The 20,344-nt window shown below is 37.7% G+C and overlaps 4 protein-coding genes across 4 annotated transcripts; 2 read left to right on the plus strand and 2 right to left on the minus strand.

Moving 5' to 3' along the window:
- Positions 1-2,704: 2,704 nt before the first annotated feature.
- On the plus strand, positions 2,705-4,532 carry LOC134878055 (lipid droplet assembly factor 1-like). Its single transcript, XM_063903821.1, has 5 exons — positions 2,705-2,864; positions 2,996-3,118; positions 3,249-3,417; positions 3,512-3,657; positions 3,993-4,532. The coding sequence occupies exons 2-5, from the start codon at positions 3,017-3,019 to the stop codon at positions 4,017-4,019; spliced, it is 444 nt and encodes a 147-aa protein (XP_063759891.1). The 5' UTR covers positions 2,705-2,864; positions 2,996-3,016; the 3' UTR covers positions 4,020-4,532.
- A 1,298-nt stretch (positions 4,533-5,830) lies between these two features.
- On the minus strand, positions 5,831-11,962 carry LOC134878054 (ER lumen protein-retaining receptor 2-like). The gene is made up of 5 exons (XM_063903820.1): positions 11,707-11,962; positions 9,698-9,798; positions 9,438-9,596; positions 8,788-9,040; positions 5,831-7,203 (listed from the first exon to the last, which is right to left on the minus strand). Exons 1-5 carry the CDS (start codon positions 11,795-11,797, stop codon positions 7,169-7,171), a joined length of 639 nt encoding a protein of 212 aa, XP_063759890.1. The 5' UTR covers positions 11,798-11,962; the 3' UTR covers positions 5,831-7,168.
- A 1,740-nt stretch (positions 11,963-13,702) lies between these two features.
- si:ch211-139g16.8 (immunoglobulin superfamily member 6) lies at positions 13,703-16,629 on the plus strand. Its single transcript, XM_063904064.1, has 6 exons — positions 13,703-13,816; positions 14,009-14,326; positions 14,403-14,500; positions 14,643-14,690; positions 14,953-15,075; positions 15,187-16,629. The coding sequence occupies exons 1-6, from the start codon at positions 13,765-13,767 to the stop codon at positions 15,238-15,240; spliced, it is 693 nt and encodes a 230-aa protein (XP_063760134.1). The 5' UTR covers positions 13,703-13,764; the 3' UTR covers positions 15,241-16,629.
- mfsd13al (major facilitator superfamily domain containing 13a-like) lies at positions 15,886-20,174 on the minus strand. The gene is made up of 7 exons (XM_063904063.1): positions 19,665-20,174; positions 18,716-19,030; positions 18,195-18,620; positions 17,453-17,607; positions 17,257-17,340; positions 16,913-17,056; positions 15,886-16,322 (listed from the first exon to the last, which is right to left on the minus strand). Exons 1-7 carry the CDS (start codon positions 19,863-19,865, stop codon positions 16,181-16,183), a joined length of 1,467 nt encoding a protein of 488 aa, XP_063760133.1. The 5' UTR covers positions 19,866-20,174; the 3' UTR covers positions 15,886-16,180.
- Positions 20,175-20,344: the final 170 nt, after the last annotated feature.

Raw genomic sequence — 20,344 nt, forward strand, 5'->3', positions numbered from 1 at the left:
TAATTAGTATGGCCGGCAGCTAGAAGTGGTCCAAATAGGCCTACAGTAAGTTGTCCTCACAGGTCCCGGGGGTGTCTCTCTTTGGTGTAGCTCAAAACAGATCACACTGCAATTTCTCTTGCAGTTATGTGCCAGCATTTATTTAATGCTATCTGAGGGGGGTAACTTCATTTGTGGGTGGCCGTGGGAACTCATATCTTTGATTGAAGAAGTAATCAGTGGCAGTGGTAAAGTTCAGTCATTTAATATTCTGATCAGTCCCACAGAGAAGCCTGGCCGTTGCCATCTAATAGCTGTACAGAGCAGAAGGGAAGAAAGTGTGATCATTATTTTTAAGGAGCTGTTCCAGTCTGACAGCTGTGAAGTAAACTGGGAACCCCCTCTACTGGATCTCTCGAGAAATACTGTTATAATTTCCCTTGTGTTTGTTTTTAGACCAGAGTTTGCTGGGCAGCTTCTTATCTCATATGAAAAGTTTAAAAAGTACTCTTATTTTATACCTTAACTTAATCTAAAGTAGCCACATTTTAGTGACCTGAAAGAAATGAAAACAGTAATACAGCTTCCTACACAAACAAATCATTTGATAATTCATAACCTGTCCAATAAAGACAATTGGTGGTTTATGGCGCAATTAGGCAGAAGCAGAGAAGGCTGGCCATAACATCCATCATAATTAGTGCCAGCGGTCCTTTAATGACGATGTTTAATATGCCAGGGGAGGAGAAGAAAGGTACTTGTACGCGCCGTAAAACACCAATGTAGGTGGGCAATGCTCCCACTGTTATAGGTATATATACATATTTCTTACACTGGTATGTTGTATCATGTATTGACTCACTTCTCTGCTCATATTATGTGTCCTATGGGTGTCTTGGAATCGAGTGTACTGAATATAATAATCATAACGTTTTTTACAATCACCTGAAACTCAGAACTGTTGTTTTTTTTTTTACCTTAGAAGTATGTTTGTATGTCCATACTGTAGATGTCAGGTCCACACTGTTGCACCACCATGTTTGTAAAGAAGCTTTAAACAGGAGAACTGTTTCTAGAGAAAGATTTTTATGTTACCTGAAGGCCATCGTCCTAAAACCACACTCTTGTAAAACTGCCTTACTGCCAGCTGCTGTCTGTCGCTTGACATTGTTCTTGAATTCAATATGACTAACTACTAATTCATTAAAACCGTGTTTTTTTTAACAATTAGCTTTGATTTAGATTTTAAACATAAGACTGGCACTCTATGTGCAGTAATGACTTTCATCTGCACTCGCATCTGCACACATACATGTAAATATATTTAACATTCCTAACTCATACATGTTTATATGTACATTCAAATGATCAGTGTTTTATTTTGTTGTTGTGATATTTTTATTCAAAACGTTTCTAACATTGCTTATCTTTTCACATGTTATGATCCTTGTGTAAACTCTTATCTGTACTGTCCTATGTTTCACTCTTACTCTGTGGCTGCTATGACGACTGAATTTTCCCTACGGTTTTCAAAAAAAGGTCAATCTTATCTTAGAGCATAATTTCTAAAGGAAAAACAAGAGACACATTTGTGCCACACATATTTTACAAAGTCATATATCATGTTTACCCACCATCTTGGAATTCAAGTAGGGTTAACAGCAATTGTTAACTTATACATTTCATTTGACCAGTGGCCCCATTACAAAGGCACCTTAGGAACTGTATCCACATTTTTAGAAGTTTTGTTTTACTATATACTGTGCTTGTTAATTTTTTTATCTCTATAGATCAAGGAATTTCCCTCTGTGGCTATTTAAAGATATTTTGTATGCATTTTATATACCTCTTGGACACTGTGATAAGCACATTCAACGGCCTTAGACTGTTTTTAAATGCAAACAATTTAACTTCAGTAACTGTTTGATCATGAATTACAAATAATTACAAATAAAACAGGGACGGATCATGATTCAAACTGTAACAACACATGTATTATTTCAACAGTAATAGAAATGCAATGGAAAAAAAGGAAAAGAAAACTGTGGAATATTCTCAGTCTGCATCTTCAGGCAGGCAAGGAACGAAACAAGGGCTGGACTCATCTCTTCCTTTTGACCTCGCCCTTCCTGATTGTCAGTTCATCCTGCGCTGCAGTAGTGACAACAGGTCCATCGTGTGGGATTGGAAGAGCCACAGCATGGCCTTGTTCTCTGCTGAGTTCCTCATCCTCACAGTCGGTCTCTGGTATAGACAGCGCCACTGGATCAATCTGTCATACCATCATGGGTGACTGATGGCAGGAGGCTCGTCAGCTGTGGTCACAGAACAGAGCAGGGCTGGAACCACAGCAAAGTTGTCTTCACGATTTGGCACAGAGGCAAATTCTACTTCCTCCAAGCTGACTTCAGCAGAAGGTTCAGCAGTAGGTGTCAGAGGAGTAGGTGAAGGAGAAGAGACAGATTTTTTAACTGGTTCTCTGTCTTCCTCCAGACCTACCTCCTTATTCAAATCCCCCACAATATATCAATTTCAATTTTATGGTCCAATACTTTAATTAAAATAAACCCAGATATTTATGATATGTAGATCCTCACATTAATATGATCTGTTTCTGGAATCATAATTATGAATAAATTGTTACGAAAATAATTGCCTTCAGTCTAATGCTGTAACATTTAAGGTGAACAGCAGATGGCACCAACAATAACAACAAGCCTTTTAGAGTCCCTCTAGCAGAAAATCCAGGAAGAGGAAGAAGGAGGAGGAATAAGAAGAAGGTGTGGTTTTATAAAGGGTGTGTTGTTACTGAGTTGGAGACAACTTCAGGACACAGTTTCAAAAATTGTGAGCTGACAACCGAACCAGTTTACTACATTTTTCAGGTTAGTCACTTAACTTTGTTATATTTGATCAGAAATCCAAATGTAATGCAGTATAGCTGTTGGTTAACTTAACTCTTGTATTTCATTAAAGTCTCTGTTGTTTCCTCTGCTCCTTTTTTTCATTGCACCAGCTGGCTGACTCAGTCTGGTGAATGGAGATGGATCAAGGCAGCAGCAGCAAGAGTGTGACTGTAATTCAGCAGTTGTTTGAGACGGGGGCCACCCTGCTGAACCGTTTTTATGAGGACCCCAAGGTAAGGGAGAACTTAACAACTGTATCTTTAACAACTATGTTTGCTTTTCCATCAGCAAATCCCAGGGGTCTCTGTTCCTTTCCAGCTGACTGAGAATGACAGCTGCATTTTGCTTTTGTCTCTTCTCCAGGTTACACAGTTGATGAAAACAAAGATCGGGCAGTACCTGAGCAGCCACCCTTTCTTTGCTCTCACTGTGATGCTGTTTGGCGCCATGTCTGCAATTCCAGTTGGAATTTTCCTCTCTTTTGCTCTTGTGACCATTATCATGACTTTAGTTGGTTTTGTTTTCATTGAAGGTATGTCTGATCATGTCAATTTCCATCTTCTGCAAGCTAAATTGTACTAATCTGACAGTACTTTTTATTAACCTAACTTATTTCTCTCTGTCAGCGTTCCTGTTGTTTGTAGGAGGGACGACTCTGCTGTGTGTGCTTTCTGGCATCGCCCTCTTCTCTGTCATGGTTTCATTCATCTTTAATGCACTTTACTTCACCATCTCCAACATCGTCAGCCGTCGTAACCCAAATCTGACAAAGGTAATGTACTGATGAAAATGATTGGAGGGTTGAACAAAAGAAGAACAAACACAAGATTATAATATACCACCATTTCGATCATACTTGACCTTTTTCCTTGTAAGTTCAGCCTCAAAGATTAATACAGTAGCTTACGCAACCTGATAACCATTATATGGAAGGCTTATTTGACACTTCTGTTAAATTTGGTTGTGGTGATACAATAAAATCATTTGAGTTTAGTCATCCTATCTTCTAAAATTCCCTTTAAGCATCCTAACATTTATATAATTACCTGCAAAATTGTGTCCGTGGTGTATTTATTTATTTTCTTTGTATTCCTTTACTCCTACCAGCAACGTTGTTCAGGAAAAGGAGAGTGAGAGTGAAACTTCAAAAACAAAGAAAGTGTAAAAGCTTGATTGTTGTTCTTTCTCAATTGTCATCTTTATGTGGAAACGTTTAAAATTGCCATAACTACTGAAGCATGGTGGGTTAGATTGAGACCCTTGAATGTACTGTATGTAACAGATTGTGAAAGCACAAAGACTCCCTGGTGGTTACTGTAAGTCTAAAGCCTCAAGACTATTAGTACATATTGTACTATGTGTCATTATCTTTAAGTATACATGTTATATAAGTATAACATATCACAGCCAAAGTATGTAATAACTAATATTGAAAGTGCCTTATGAGTCCTAATACACACAGAGTATTTATTTAGTTTTAGAAATGCTTGTGTATGTAATGTATGTCTGCAGGCATCGGATGCCCATGCCTGTTAGGCTAAGAAAGCGCTGCATATAAACTGTTACATGTTTGCTGTTACCTTTTAAAGAGCTCGATGTTGTACATTTGTGATGCAGTTTTGAATAAATGAACATCATGAAAAACAAGTGTGCTCATCTTCTGAAAGTGTCTTGGCCTTAAAATATAATTCAAGATTCTAAGTTTCAAAGGTTTACTATCATAACATATATACGTATGTCAGTTATGTAATAATAGATGACTTGCTGTACGGCACACACCAATAGTTTTAGAATTCATTTATGGATGTAGTTTTTCTTCATGAGAGAATATCTTGATGTACAAAAAGGAACTTGAGATGAGTAATGGATTAATGGTGTATACTTAGCATGTTATTTTGTTGCATTGATCTTTATGGAATAAACTGTGCCTACTAAACATTATGAGATGTCACATTGTGGTTTTTCTCACCCTAAAACCTGTCACATTTTCAAAGAGGAAGAATGTTGTCTTTTTTACAAATGTACGCTGGGACAGCAATAGGAATATATCTACCTAATTTACATGTAGGCCTACTTTTCGTATCGTTCACATGTTCAGTTTTGTTGTTTTAAGAAACTTTAAGAAATGTAGTAGGAAAAAATAATAAACATTTAATTGGTCAAACTAAACATATAAAGAGTGTACCATTTAATGTTACTCACAACAAATATTGTGTATCATTAAGGTTCCTACATTTTCAAATCCTTTTCTTAGAAGCGGAAGTCAACAGTTATTGTACTATTTACCTATGTTCACCAATTTGACAGTTTTAGTTAAAAATGGATCCTAATAAACAAATGTTATTATAAATAATAATATATACAAGAACAGCAAAAATGATTATTGATTAAGTGCTTGTGTGTGTGATCATGTTTTTTTACACAAGTTAAAAGGTTAAACATGTACTGGTTCTAGCTTCACAAATGTGTGGATTTGCAGCTTTTACTTTTAGTCATTTCATTTTCTGATAACTAATGTTGAGGTTTGTATTATTTATTGGACAACACCAGCATGGTGAAGATGTCATCTTAGGCTGTGATAATTGTGGCGGCATGTCCGACATTTTTCAGAATATTTACAAACCAGAGGAACGAATTGATTAATCAATAACGTTATCAGTCGAAAGCTAACAGCATAAGATAACTCAGCTGACTATATAATATTTAAGTCAGTTTTCTGCATCGAGTACTACTAGTGTTAATACGCTTAAATGCATTTTCCTGATTATCCTGAGTTTTCCTTTTCTGTTTCCTTTTACAACGGAGTGTTTTTAGTGTGGTATTAACACATTTAAACTACTACTAGTGATCAAAAACTCAATGGTGTATCTTTAAACGAAAGAAAATGGTGTGATTATAACGTTTGCTTGAATGATTTTAAGAAATCAAACAGCGACACTGGAGGGTGATTCTCAGAAACATCTTTAATGGAGGTGACACCATGCAAAAAAAAATAAAAAATGAAAAGACAAAAAGTTGGGAATGACTGAGGCTCTCAAAGTTAAACAAGAGGCGTTTAAAATTGTATAGAAATGCACCCATTGAACACAGTGATCCCCCCTACCTGACAACAGACCGACATCTGTTAAACTGTTCACTCTTCAGACATACCATTAACAATTGAAATTTCACTACCAGTCAAAGTGCTGAACGATTCTCAGTCAATTATCATTATTCAGCTATTCCTTATTGCTTTACTCTTGACTTTATTGATTTCGGCCTAGAGAAAACCCAACGAGTCACTGTTGGAAGGCGTTCAAGAGTTGGTTTTTGGGTGCAATACTGGCAGAAACTAAATGTGTGCTTGATCTACATCCAAAATGTGATGTAGCATTGTTTAGATTGGGTGAAAAAAATAATATGTATATATATATTTATTTATATATATATAAAGCTGAAAAACACTTGATGCATGTTTTATTTCTTTTAACAGCAAGTTGAGGAAAACAGATCAATAAACACATGAAAGATTTAATTCCAAAATAGATCTCCATCATTCAAAAATACTGACATGTTTGTCCCAAAGATTGCTGGCACTAAAGTATTTATTTAATTGGTACTTAACTATACATCATGTAATCTTATCTGCTTACAAAATGTTTCAGATTTAAAGACAACTGTTAAAACAGAGTTTAGGCAATTTTAGATATCAATGTTTTTACAAAATGCATGTTTGTGTTGGTGTTGAAACTGTTGCTGTTGGCATCTTAAATATTTCCATGAGAAGATACATGTATTACAGTATATGCAGACAAAAATAATCCAAAAGTAAAAAAAAGAAAAGATGTGAGAAAGTGGACATAATCCTCATCAGGCACTCAGATACATTACCTCTTTATCTCATTCTTTAATAAGACTGTACATTTGTGCATTTCATTACCAATTCAAACAAGGTACTTCTTAGACACGACCCTATTTGTGACATTATAAAAAAAATAAAAAACAAGCGTATACACCTCACATGTAGAAAAAAAAGCCTTTCCTCCTAACTGAACAGCAATGAAAATAAGTATAAGGCAAGATGCTGAACACAGAAATCCAAACGTTGACTGGGTATGATTTTTTTTCAGCTCCGCTGTTTGTTGGCATTTTCCCTATCAGCCAACATCAAGAAGACTAGTGTTTTCCCCCCAAATAGTTGGTTCTTTGTCTCAGGCATTTTTTGCTGTAGGTCATGAGATGACATGATGTCATCTCTACACCCCCCTGAGTCTGCTGGGAGTCTCCTTCTCCTTCCTTACGTTTTATGCCGGCAGGCTCAGCTTCTTGCCTTTCAGTACTGCAGACGAGACAGAAAGATACACAGTCAGAAATCATCACTGCCAGTATTTGTTCATGCTGCCATAGATAATACATTTCAATTTTAAAAGAAGCTTTCAAAGGGGAGCTAATCAATTTGGTTTTCAGAAGTCACCACAAGTGGTTGTAAACCAAAAGCCCTTTGGAGGCAGCTATTTCCACGAAGCTGAGCTAAAAAGAATTAAAACTAGAAACTAAAAAGACCCTTGTGAATTCATCGCTGTTACCGTGTCCAACCCATTTAAAGAACTGGAAGAATTTGGCAATTAAGATCTCTGACAGATTTTAAATAAAATAATTGCTTGTGTGAGATCAAATATTCACACTGCAAATAAAACACAGACACAGCTGTCCTCTGTAATTTTCCATTGTGTTTTAACTTTCGTTTTTCACGTGAAATCTTTTTTCTTAAGAGTTTCTGGGCCATCTGAAAGTACTAACTCAATACTTTTCGGGGATCAGCAGGAACATTTCCAGTCCCAGCTAAGGAGTCTAAGGAGGCCCGCCCCCCAGTTTGATAAACCCGAAATGTAGAGGATGTACTTCCTGTGGCAGCTAAAAAACTTTAACTTCACAAAGTCAATGATGGTGGACTTCTACACTGCCATCAAGTCCATCTTAACCTTCTCCATCACCATCCAGTATGCTGCTGCCACAGTCAAGGGCAGACGACAGCACATCATCGCTCAGCTGAGAGTGATTGGTTGCAATCTGCTGTCCCTCCAGCATCCTGAGACGGGCAGGAAGGATTGTGACCTCTCCAAGCCCAGACAAAAACTTTGTGAGCCTCTGTCATCTGTTAACTTTGCACAGAATCTCTTCACTGTGAATATTTGCACTCATTGAACAAAACTCTATGCAGCACCCCCCTTTCTGAAACATTTTTACTGCAAATATTTGGATGCGTTTTTTATTTATCATTTATTTTATAATTTGTTTACTTTGCCTTTGCCTTTGGCTGTCAGAAAACTACAGTTTCGAAGCTACTGTAATGAAAACTAAAATCGAATAAATTACCGAAAAACTGTCCAAGGTTTTCTAAATTGTATCGTTCCAAATCAAACTAGTGTGAATAGCTGCAGTTTCGGAAGCACTTGAGATTGTGATGTGAATTACTAGTGAACAAAAGGTCTTGAGCTGTCTTTTACATAACTATATATATTTGTTTCCAAAATGGAAGACAAACCGATGCTAATGTGAGGTCTCAGCAGTCTGAGTAAGTCAAATCAAGTGCATACTTACAAATCAACCGTCTCTTTAGCACAAAATCCCCTTTATGTGTTCGTTTGAAAGTGTCTCCTTGCTTAGCTACTGTGGGCGAATAGTAATACAAAGAGGGAATTTTGTAGTAAAAGGACCTTTTCATTTAGAAAATCCAGACTGCTGAAGCCTCATATTAGCTTCCAATGAACTTTCAAATTAGGTTTTTCAGGGAACGAGGACTATGGATTTCTCACATCGAAGTTACACTAGGAAGAGATTGCGTCAGTGCCAGTGGAAACTGAAGGAATGCTTATCCAAACTCTTTTATGCCATAGTCGGTGAAACCAGCAAGAAAACCCACCTTTGGTGACATAAAGGTAGAAGAAGTCACAGTAGAGGACAGTCTGGACCAATCCAGCCACAATGGCGATCATGTCAAAGAAGCCTTCGAAGTAGAAACGCCAGACCCAGTTGAAGAGATAGAGAGTCCGATACATGCCGAGGCAGAACAGGTAATGGGTGGTGATCGTCTCGGCCTCGCCAGTCTTGCTGATCATGAAGAGCTGAGGCAGGATAGCCACCGACTCCAGGTAGATGGAGAACGTCCACAAGATCTGATGACAGAGACATTTACATTTTCAGGAATTAGGGATAACATTGATAACAAAAGCAATGCTTACAGATTTTTTCCAATAGCCTTTGCATTTGTTATTGATTCCCCTTTTGTGCCAGGGAAACAATGAAATATTCATTTTAAAATTATAGCTAGCCGTTTGAAAAGTAATTCAGCCCTTTATTACACTTGCTTTGATTGAACACAAATCCAACATTTAATAAAACCTCCTTTCAGAACTTTTAAAAAAGCCTTTTAGCCTGCTGTAAAATTCCATAATGAGTATCATTCATACTTAAGTAAGATTAGATATTTACAGCAGGATATTTTCACCGTGATCAGCTCCTTTTTAATTAATCATATGATGCTAAGACTACAGTGAAGGATGTCAAACCCACCTCCAGAGGAGAGAAGCTGTGGTTGATGAGAACAGCGAGACCCCCGACGGGAACAACCAGGAACTCCACTCTGAAACTGTCATGGTTGCCATCGTAGGTGGCCCTGAACTTCACATAGATCAGATAGACTGTCGCATACGCACATCCGATGTAGATCACCTGGTGAAAAATGAAGAACAGTTTGTCAGTGAAAGTACCAGGGAGAAATGTGTGACATTTTTCAAGGGCTGTTGGCCAGAGCTGATAAGTGACTGTCTTACCTTCATGCTTGTGTTATAGAGGGAGATGAAGGTGCTGAGCAGATCCAGGTAGCGGGTGGTGAACACTATAGCAAACAGGATTTGACTTTTTCCAGAGATACCTTTAACAGAAATATCAATCAGATTAAACTTTGCCATCAGCAACAGCTTGACAAGTAGTTAGTATTAAACATGATTCATCAATGCTTTCTTTGTTGAATGGTGACATCTAGTGGGAAAACAATGAAGCAACCCAAGTGCTTTTGAATAGAGTTCCTTATTTACAGTCAATCTAACTAACTAAATAATGCTATATTTTGGAAAATGGAAAAACAAAGGAAATCTCAGGTTGGCAGGTTTGAGAGCAACTCGGGTAGAAAGATTTGGGTTCTTCAACTTACACAGCAGGGTACATCAGCCCTCACAGTGTACAATGGGAACATACTAATCTTTGTAGGCATCTCTGACCTAATCGCAGCCAAACAATACCTCTTAAAACAACCTTGTAGTATCAAGCACCATTACAGACCGAGATGGAAATCCCTTACACATTTCCCTAACCTTTAGCATGGTTAAATACATCTATCACCTTGCAAATAAGCTTCAAATGCTGTTAAATGCATACAAAGTCGAGTCAAAGTTAACTTTACTGTCAATCTTCCGTTTGTGTGATACAGACTGGGAGATCGACAGTCTTTTCCACATTAAACAAAAAGGACATTGGTTTGAACCTGGTGGCTTTACTGTGAAGAGCTGTTTATTATTTACATCCGACTGAGTTTCCTCAATATTTGCATAAAATCGTATCACACCATGTGTTGTCTGGAATTTCAGCTTTATCCTTGCTTAGAATCTCTGTCTCTTTGCTTCGTCTCCCTGTCTGAATGGAACACAGCATGCAACCAAATGGGCTTTTTAGTTGTTCCATTATCATGACGTTATTAAATCATTATTATTGGTGCCAGGAATAATAATGCATTTAATACTTGTAGCTTGGAACAATAGAACCAACTTTGTCAGGTGTTTAACATAACGTAATACTACTGTCTTAAATATAGTGAAGTAGAAAGATTAGAAAACACTTAACAGTAACGTGTTCAGCTACAGTTCTTGAGTAAATGTATTTTACTTTCCCCCCTGGTAACATTAAAATTATGTAAAATCTGAAGATACAACTATGTCATAAATCAAGACGTTAGCCTGGACTATTCAAAAACATTACAATCTCTGAGTTGTGACCATGGATGTGACCTGACATAACCTCCATTAACTTTGAACCCTTAGTCAACTCTGCAGCTTTGCAGGAGGCCAATCACAACCCTTCTCCTCATAAGTAAGGAACGAACCACCGCTGTGGATAACACACCAGAAAGGTACCCATTAACATAGAAAGTCAAGAGACCCAGAGAAAGGTGTAAACGACAAGATTAACACAAGCTAAATTAGCACGTTAGCCACTTCCGTAGCGCCTTCTAGAACGCCACGTCAGATGCCAGACAAGAAGAATCGAGCACCAAACTTAAAATGAACAGAGCAGGAGTGATATGTATACAACATAAGTAGACAAAGCAAAACCGACAAGGGAAATGTAATGAATATCACCCAAAAATACGTTAAACTTTCTAATTCTTCGCTCCTTCCTCTACTAATCAGCAGGCACTTGTGTGACTACCTAACTGTTAGTTAATCACACTATCAAGCCCTGCAATTATCTGATGATACAATATATTCAGACATTCATTTCAATATCACACTATAAATGTTCAGTATGTAAAGCAGAAAATAGTAACTGGAACTGGTGGTGGAGAAACAGGCAGCCCTGTTAAGTATAGCCCATTGACTGCTAACGCTGTAAGCCGTAGACTCAAATGAATGGGTTGTAAACGTAAGCATGTAGCTAACGTTAGCTAGCTTGGAGCTTACAGGGCAAGAAGAGAAAAAGCTAATTGTTCCAGTCATTTAAAGAAAGGCAAAGTAAATCAGGAAAAACAATTGTAGCATATGCTACACAATATATATTTGTGGCTTACCTGCACACGACCTGCTTTTCCATATTTTGAGCAGCAAGATGATGATAGCAGCCAGATGAGAGAGGTCCCCTGTCAGTCTGAAGATGTTCATTGTTGCAGAATGAATTAACAGACTCCAACCAACACAGATGTCCCCTTTTATCCGTTGCAGTAGGTTTTCAAACTTAATGCTGTTTTGGGCAAAAGCTTCTCCTCCCGAAAGTGGCAGCAAACAGGGCTGAGGGCTTCCAACGATTGAAAATATGGCGAGAGTGCAGGTCGACGTGGAAGGGGGCGTGAAAAAAACCCGCAGAGAGATTTGGATTGGACTACAATATGACTGACAGCCCGAGATGGCCCGCCTACAGAGAGCCCGACGCAAAGTGGGTGCAAACTTCAGCCCTTGGTGAACGAGGAGCGGCATTGGGTGGGGGCAGCATTTGACTATACCTTTGGTTTTCACATTACAGAAAGTGACCTAGTTTAATGCTGTGTTAGAAAGTAACAATTTCTACTCTATTACAATTTGGAAGCAGATATGTCACTTTTTACTCACTACATTTACTTGACAAGATTAGTTACTTGTTACATTCGAAGGTTCATATTATTAATTCAAAAATGATATCGACTAATGAAATGTAATGTACTATTGTGAATGAAGATACATGGCATTATCAAAAGTAATTAAAGTTATCTGAATCTTTACAATTTGCAAAATTAAAATAATAAACACATTTATGCATCACTAATTATGATCCAGTGATATAATATATATCAAGGGAAGCCAAAAAGGTGCCTGGTCCAAGTACTGTACTTAAGTAAAAGAAATTGAGGTTCAATATTTGAGTATTTTCTGATTTAACTACTGTATACGTTTTACTCCCCTACATTTATTTTACAGATTTAGTTTCTAGTTACTATGCACAATTATATTATACATACAAAATATAAATCAACTAATACATTATTGTATTGTATTATACGTTAAGCTAGCCAGTATATCAAATAATTCTAATAAACTCCAATACAATACAATCATTCTAAATATCTGGTGCTTATTTGTGCCATTCTGCATGAGGAGTACTGTTACTTTTGGTACTCAAACTATATTTGTATGCATATACTTGTACTTTTTTTGCGGGACTCTTACTATAGCTGACACTTTTACACTGCAGTATTTCTACTTTTACTTATGTACTTTTCCCATCACTGCATATGATACAAATATACTTAAATTGATTGTTTTTTTCCGATTCATTAAGATGTTAGCAGATATTTAATGTCGGAGCATTTCTCATGATTCCCTGTTTGGTTACTCTGCATGGACTTTTGCTGCTGCTTCATATAGCATACACACATCAGAGCTTTACAATGCAAGATCTGCTCCATAGTCATTAAGTCTCCTATAGGCTCCCGAGGCCCCCTTAAAATCCCAAGTGCACTGTTTTTGAAATGTTGTAATCTACTGAAGAACAACTGACACGATAAGGTTCTTCAAGTGGATCTGACTCCATTTACCAATCTTAGCGAATCTCTTAAAGCCGACTTTGTTAAAGACCATTGGCAGTAACTTTAATGATTATGGCCCCATTGGCTGATTGTTTTTAGTGAACAGCCCACAGTCTCAGTGAGTTCCCCATTCTCTACATTTCATGTATAACCACACAACAGACATTTCCCTCTATTAGTTCACTGCATTGCTTATATGCACAGAGGTGATGGAACAGTTCTTTAAAAATGTTGTTCATATTAGGCAAAGACAGTCTGATTGTTACTTCCTGTTTATACAGTCACCAAAAGCCTTGCAGCATATTACCATATAATCACATGTAAATCCTGTATGTTAAATATATTTGCACTTCATATTGAAAATGCCATTGTTATCATGACATGTTACTTTGTACTCACTGAAATGCCTCATGTTTATAACAATCCATAGTAACCTTTCAGCTGCAGAGGACAGGGGGATAAATAGGAACTAAGTGTTGAGGAAGTGCAATTTACCCACTTCCCATGTTATCACCCAGTTAGAGAGCCTCATGAAAGGAATAATGAGATCATTCACAGACTGTCACAGACATGGACCGGTTGTTTTGTTTTTCTCTCCTGCTCACATACCTGCCAGTAACAGGTAAGATGTCTTTGATTTTATATTTATCAGCATTATTTACATTATTCCTAGGCAATAATATATTCTGGGAAATAATTTCCCCCTGATTTATGCAAACATTATTTCTGTTCAACAAAGCAGCTTTCTCTGAAACATTTCTGGATAACAGATACTGAATGTTTTATCAGTTAAATGTCTTTTTTTTCAATCTAGAGAGTATGGAGGACTGCTTAACACAGCCAAACAACATGATCTGGCAGAAAACCGGACAGAGTGTTTTTCTCAAATGTACGTTACATTCACATTGCTTACGCAAGGAATTTCAGTTTGGTTGGTTTGCTTTCAAGGAAAACTTCCATCTTCGTCTCAACCTGAGTAAGAATTTTCAAAAGTATAGCCTGGACAATGCCTCTTTAAACATCAAGTCACTTCACACAAATGACAGCGGGATCTACTACTGTGCAGTATGGAGTAACGCCAAAGCAGCGGGCGCACAGTATATAGCATTGGGTACAACTCTTGTAGTGAGTGGTAAGTGTGTGTGGTTTTAAAGGTACAGATGTTTGAATGTGTTGATGTAGATGAACAGCTTTCCTTCTGTGCTTAGAATACGTGAATCCAATGGTGAGGCACGTTCTTCTTTGGTTATCATTTGTCCTGTTGGCTATCTACAGCTTGGCACTAGTGATACTTATTCTAAAGAAGGTAAGTTACTGATTTTTATTATTTGTATTATTCAAGATTCAATGTTATGTTTTATGTTAGGTATTGTTTAGATGTTACAGAGTTCAACACTGAGAACTGAAAGTGTACTGATGAGAAATGTAACTGTTCCTCTATGTTCCAGTGTGGCTACAAAATCAGCGACTGCAAAAGGATGGGGAAAACAGATAAGGTTGTAAATATAAATAAATGTGTGGTTTCTGTTGTGATATTCGTTTGACATGTTTACTAACCTGGGAAAAGCCAACCGAAGCAAAAAAGAGGAACAGGAACCCAGGCCTTTGTAAATTACTGTCCAGTAAAGGCTCTTACAACACCCCAAATGTCAAAGGCTCTTACAACACCACAAATGTCAAAGCAGCCTTACTTTCACACCGGCTAAGACACAAAAGCAATCTCCCAATATCTCTGTTTAATAACACATTTCTTCTTAGCCTTCTGAAGAGAGAAACTCTACTAAAAGAGCACACTTTCGTGACGTGCTGCAGGAGATGTACAGCAAAAGGAATTTGGACAGAGGTGTTAAAGCTGAGAACAAAAAACGTTCTAAAGCGAAGGTAAATCCTGTAGCATGTTTGGTCAAGAGAAACATTGAATACGCATGGGACTTCTGCAAAGCTTGTGTCAAAGCACATATGTAGTTAATATAGATTTGAATGTTGTTGCAGGCTCCAAGCACTGAGTTCAACGGCTCAACTGATGACATCTATCAAAACGTCTAAGGGTCATGGATGTAAATGACTTAGACCTCCCACATCCAGACTGAGAGGAAATTCTACAGCCATTAAATACCTGGCGCAGGATGCCGGGAAGAGACAGAGGATATTAACAAATCAAAGGTTGTAAGTTAGTCGAGTGCTTGCTCACCTTTTCACATGAAGTGAGACACAACCACAACAAGGAGTCAAACATCATGCCTCGCATCTTTTTAAGCTTAAAAGGTATGAGCCGTGCTGTGGGTGAAAACATTTCTTTCTTCTCAAGTACTAATTATAATGTATAGTGAAGAAAACTAAAAGGCAACACAAAGACACTTGCTTTGTTTTTGGTGCAGAAATCCAATTTCCCTGAGGATCTAATTCCAAAGAAAAAAGTCAATTACTGCACACCTCTGCATTGATTCATCTAAAATAGTATTTTTGAATAAATGACGCAGAGGTTAGGTGTGTGGGATTTTTTTCTTTGGATTTTAATAATGAGTGAAATAAAGATTGCCCATGTTTACAGCAAGGATGATGGTGTTGACTGCACTGCAGCTACTTATTTGTAATGTCTTATGTATTTGCAAAATGTTTGGTTTAATGTGTTTTTATCTTGTATCTGGAACTGTAAGTCTTGGATTGCTAGAAAATCACTTCTGCTCAGGATGTCTCTTTTTCCTTTATTGACTTCCTGATTAACATTACAATTGTAGTATGTTTGGTCCACTTCTCCAGAAAGTGTTTTAAAGGTTATATTTTCACCTCTTCAAATACATTTATGATTGACAGTGTGTCTTGTTGGTGTTACCTGTCAGCAAACACAGATGCTTTACAGCTGTGTTTTAAGTAATGTTCAGTAAAAACCCAAATTCTCCCAAATATAATCTCACACAAAAAGATGTTCCCCAAATTCCACCTGATGAAAGATCAACCGCAGCTATGAACACTGAAAATATTGAAGTCAGTTATCGAGGTACTTTGTGTCAACTGTGTGACTGCTGCGTATGGAAAAAAGCCTCCAAGAAAGGACTTGCAGCGCAGCAACACATAGGGGCACCAGACACACCAAGTAGAACATGACACTGTGGAGGCTCCCCCAGGCACTGCAAACAGACACAACAAGATTCTGTGTTTATATAATTTTACAACGCATCACCATTTGACTTATTACACACTGTTATAACAATGAAACTGTAAGTGTAACAACCTGAACATGTTAGGCAGATTGTTATATTCTTCTAAATGTGTTTGAATAACGTGAATCTCAGATCTTCTTTGAGCATTTTTTACACATGCCTGTTTTTGATCAGTTTATTGCTTAAAACTTTTCAGCCTTTATCCAACATATAAGACATGTAACTGTAATGTAACAGATTCTAACCATCAAAATAAAAGGATATCTCCGGAAAACTGCATTTACGACAATTTTTCTGAGCTTTACAATATATGTGATTTCTGTACATGCAATTCTCTTCAAGTCATCACAATGAAATGTTGGTAGTTGTACTCCATTCCAACAAAAAATATTTTAAAAGCTCTTATAGTAGTCTTATAGTTTTCTCAGATTGTGGGTTTTATTTCTCAAGTTAAGTGGAGCGAATAAATATTACTTGATACTAAATAAAAACTACTGTACATCAAATCTTAACAGTTATAGTTGTCTTTAAGCTGAGAAGCAAGAATGTCTCCATACCTTGGATTTGAATCCCTTTCTGCATCCTTCAAGTGTTCATATCCAAACTGGTTGAGGATATTCAGCACTATCATTGGGGCCAGAGACTGAGCCGGCTTCGTGAACAGAGCATTTGTCCCAAACACCATGGAGGAGAGAGGGGAACTGTTGATGAGAGAATACACGCTATAATCTTTTATCACCAGTAAAATAACAGGAACATTTTTCTTTACAATTTGGCTTCCGTATTTATCATCTTGGCACTGGTAACAAAAGTTTGATACTGCAAAATTTCCATTTTTCATGAATTATTATCGGATGAAATGCTTTGTATTCATATGTGCTGATAATCATCTTTATTTTACCTGCGCTTGTATTTCTGCATGTCTTTGTCAATGATGTCAGCCAAAGGCAAGCCAAAGAGACTGAAGGCTGCTTGGATAACGACCCTGCATGAAAAACAAGGGAGAGAGACTAAAGGTGAAATTCAATCAAATTGCCGTGATAATGTAATACTAAAATAGAGAAAGATGTTAGATTAGATGTTGTTCAACCTCTTACATATTAACAGTGAGGAAAAAAGCCAGGATATAATAGTGCTGAGGACCGAGTGCGAGCATGACAGCCGCCATTCCAGATTGCATGTAGAAGGTGTAGAGGATGATCCTGTAGTAGCCGAGACTGTGGAGCAGACTCTGACAGCTTAATACTAACAGCTGGGAAGGAGAAAAGGGGTCAGTAACAACACATAAACACAAAGTAGCATATTATTTATAAAGTAACAAATCCAACTCTTTCTTGTGAGAAATATACGTTATTATGTATTTTTCCTATTGTTAAATTACAGCCCAAAACAATAGACCAAATATACAAACAAAAACATGCATTCATTGACTTTAAAGGTGCATCAACGCACTCTGATACAGAAGGAGGCGGTAGACACCAAGTTGGTTTGGGAGTTCTTGTATGTTCATCACAACAAATAAGAAGTATATTTGAGTCAGAACGGATTTTGTTTTTGTTGTGTCATCAATAAACACAGTTATATTTTGTTCAGTCAGAAAAATGTGATTTCAAGTCATCCAAGTACACCTTTGCCTTTTTTACATTCCGGTGTGCAAAAACAACAGGTTATACGTTGCCTTTTAAAATGAAAAATGTGAAATGAAAGTTTATAAGCCATAGGAAATCAAGCATTAGTTATTGGTATTGCCAAAATTCCAATTTTTTAACTGAGTTGTAATTAATAGTCAGCATTGTCATTCGAGATAACAGGACACAAGGACGCAATCATAGACAATACCTGTGGACAGATGAATCCCGCTCCGTACATGATGCTCTTGGCAAGTGATGGAAGCACATCTGGAGGAATCAGGTGCTCAGTAAAGATCATGGTAAAGTTATTAAAAAAAGCCAACACGAACACCTGGAAGAAGTTCATGAACACAAAAAGCTGGAAGTCCCTGTTGCTCAGAATTTGCCACGTCAAAGATTTTAACATGGAGAAGGACACTGCGGATTGATGGGAATTCTGGTCAGCAGATCCCCCTGCATCTGATTCAGATACTTGGTCAAAGCGGCTCTCGCTGTGGAAGCCTGTGTAGAGCATGCAGCCACAGCTCAGGATGGCGACCAGCACTGAGAAGGATTGAAAGGATGCAAAGTCTTCCATGTTCTTGGAAATAACACCACAGAAGAGGACACTTGAGGAACCAATGAGAGAAGCCACCTGGGAAATAAAAGGTGTAAGATGGTATTAAAGAGCTGTGAGAAGCATGGACATTTTCACTGATGGATATAGTGTTATGTATGCAAAGTCCTTACCTGGCTGTACTTCACAAGTCTTATTCGACTCTGATGATGCCCCGAAATCTCTGCAAATAACGCGCATTGTGCCAGCAGCACAAAAGTCAGCATTGCGTCAAAAGCACACAGCGACACTGTCAAGTGAACGCCACTCAGCCAGTCACCGGGGGCGTAAGTCTGCCATGGGAACCAGGCTATAAGAAAAGCCAGTGCGTACAGGGGAGCGCCATACAGGATGGAGAGACGTCGCTGAGAGCAGCAGGGAACCCTGGAATTATCTTGCAGGTATCCAAATAGAGGGTCATTGATTGCATTCCACACCATGTACACCACCTGTGAAGATGTGAGTCTTTATGAAAATGTTACAACTAGAGAGGATTTGCTGCTTTCTCCATTTCATATGGTTATCTCTACCAGACGTAAGCAATTCGGTCATGCGTGTACATGCATCTGCCTGTCTGAAAGCTAATGTTGCAATTTCCACTGAGGGCAAGGAATATTCCTGTCTGTATTTGTATCCCTAATTAAAGCAATTGTGGTTTGAATCAATTGAATCATACGTCACATCAGTGTTTGTGTATGGCTAGAAACAACGAGTTGAGTTCTGCAACATAATATTGAGTGAACTTTATAGCAGTAAACTGAGTGAGTATCTTTAGGTTTTGGAAGGAGGCTGGAAGAAATAAGCAATATGAAGACCTCAACCCACACTCTGGGAAATTGTAAGCATATTTCACTTTTGCCAGGTATTCCATCAACTAAACAATTAGTTATCAGTGATCAAAATAATTAGGTAACAGTTTAACGTTCAATAAAATCATATTGTTGTAGCCTTTTTGAGTGCAAAGCAGCCCGAAAATGTTCCTAATACTGTTAACTACTAGCAGTGTTATTCTGTTGTGATTTATGAATACATTAATAGACATTTGCATACAAACAACAGCAATATGTTAAGGGAAATACTCACTTGTGATTGGTGGAATGCTCCCTCTGATATCTTGTACTTATTGAGAAAAAGTTTGACATAGTAGAAGCTGAATATATTGTTTATCATGCAAGACCCCAGTGTAGTCATGGCATAAGCCACAGCTGCAGGTTTGAGCCCAAAATATATTAGAACACGCAGTACATTCCTGTTTCCGGAAGCAGGTTTCCCCTCCATGGCCATGACAGCTCAGGTGGTAACAACCAAGTTACCTGCAGGTCTAAGCAGCTGGAGCAAAGAAAGGTTGTTGCTTTTAATAACTATGTTACGCTGTTATTTAGCATGTCTACAAATGACTGCTAATAGCAACAATGGTAGGCTACTCAATAATTCCAGAGCAAAAAAAGGGCTCGGTACTAAGCTTGCGGAGTCACATTTTCCGGATGTTCAGTTTAAACAATGTTTCTTCCCGTAAGTAAATGTTTCCTGAAGCTTTGTCATTAGGAACAACTCAACAGTCAACAGTCCGTCTGGCACATTTCTGTCTACGGAGTAGGGCGGGGCTTCTAGACAAATAAAAACATCTGATTGGCCATAAGTGTTGTTGGTCCAATTTGCTGCTTCGTGATTCGCCGTTACAAATGTCTGTCAACGTAAACAGGAACAACGATTTTTAAACTTGTTTAGCAGTAAAATAAAATGATTTTATCATTTAAAATTTA

This window comes from Eleginops maclovinus, chromosome 16, assembly GCF_036324505.1.
Source record: "Eleginops maclovinus isolate JMC-PN-2008 ecotype Puerto Natales chromosome 16, JC_Emac_rtc_rv5, whole genome shotgun sequence".
Classification (NCBI taxonomy): Eukaryota; Metazoa; Chordata; class Actinopteri; order Perciformes; family Eleginopidae; genus Eleginops; species Eleginops maclovinus.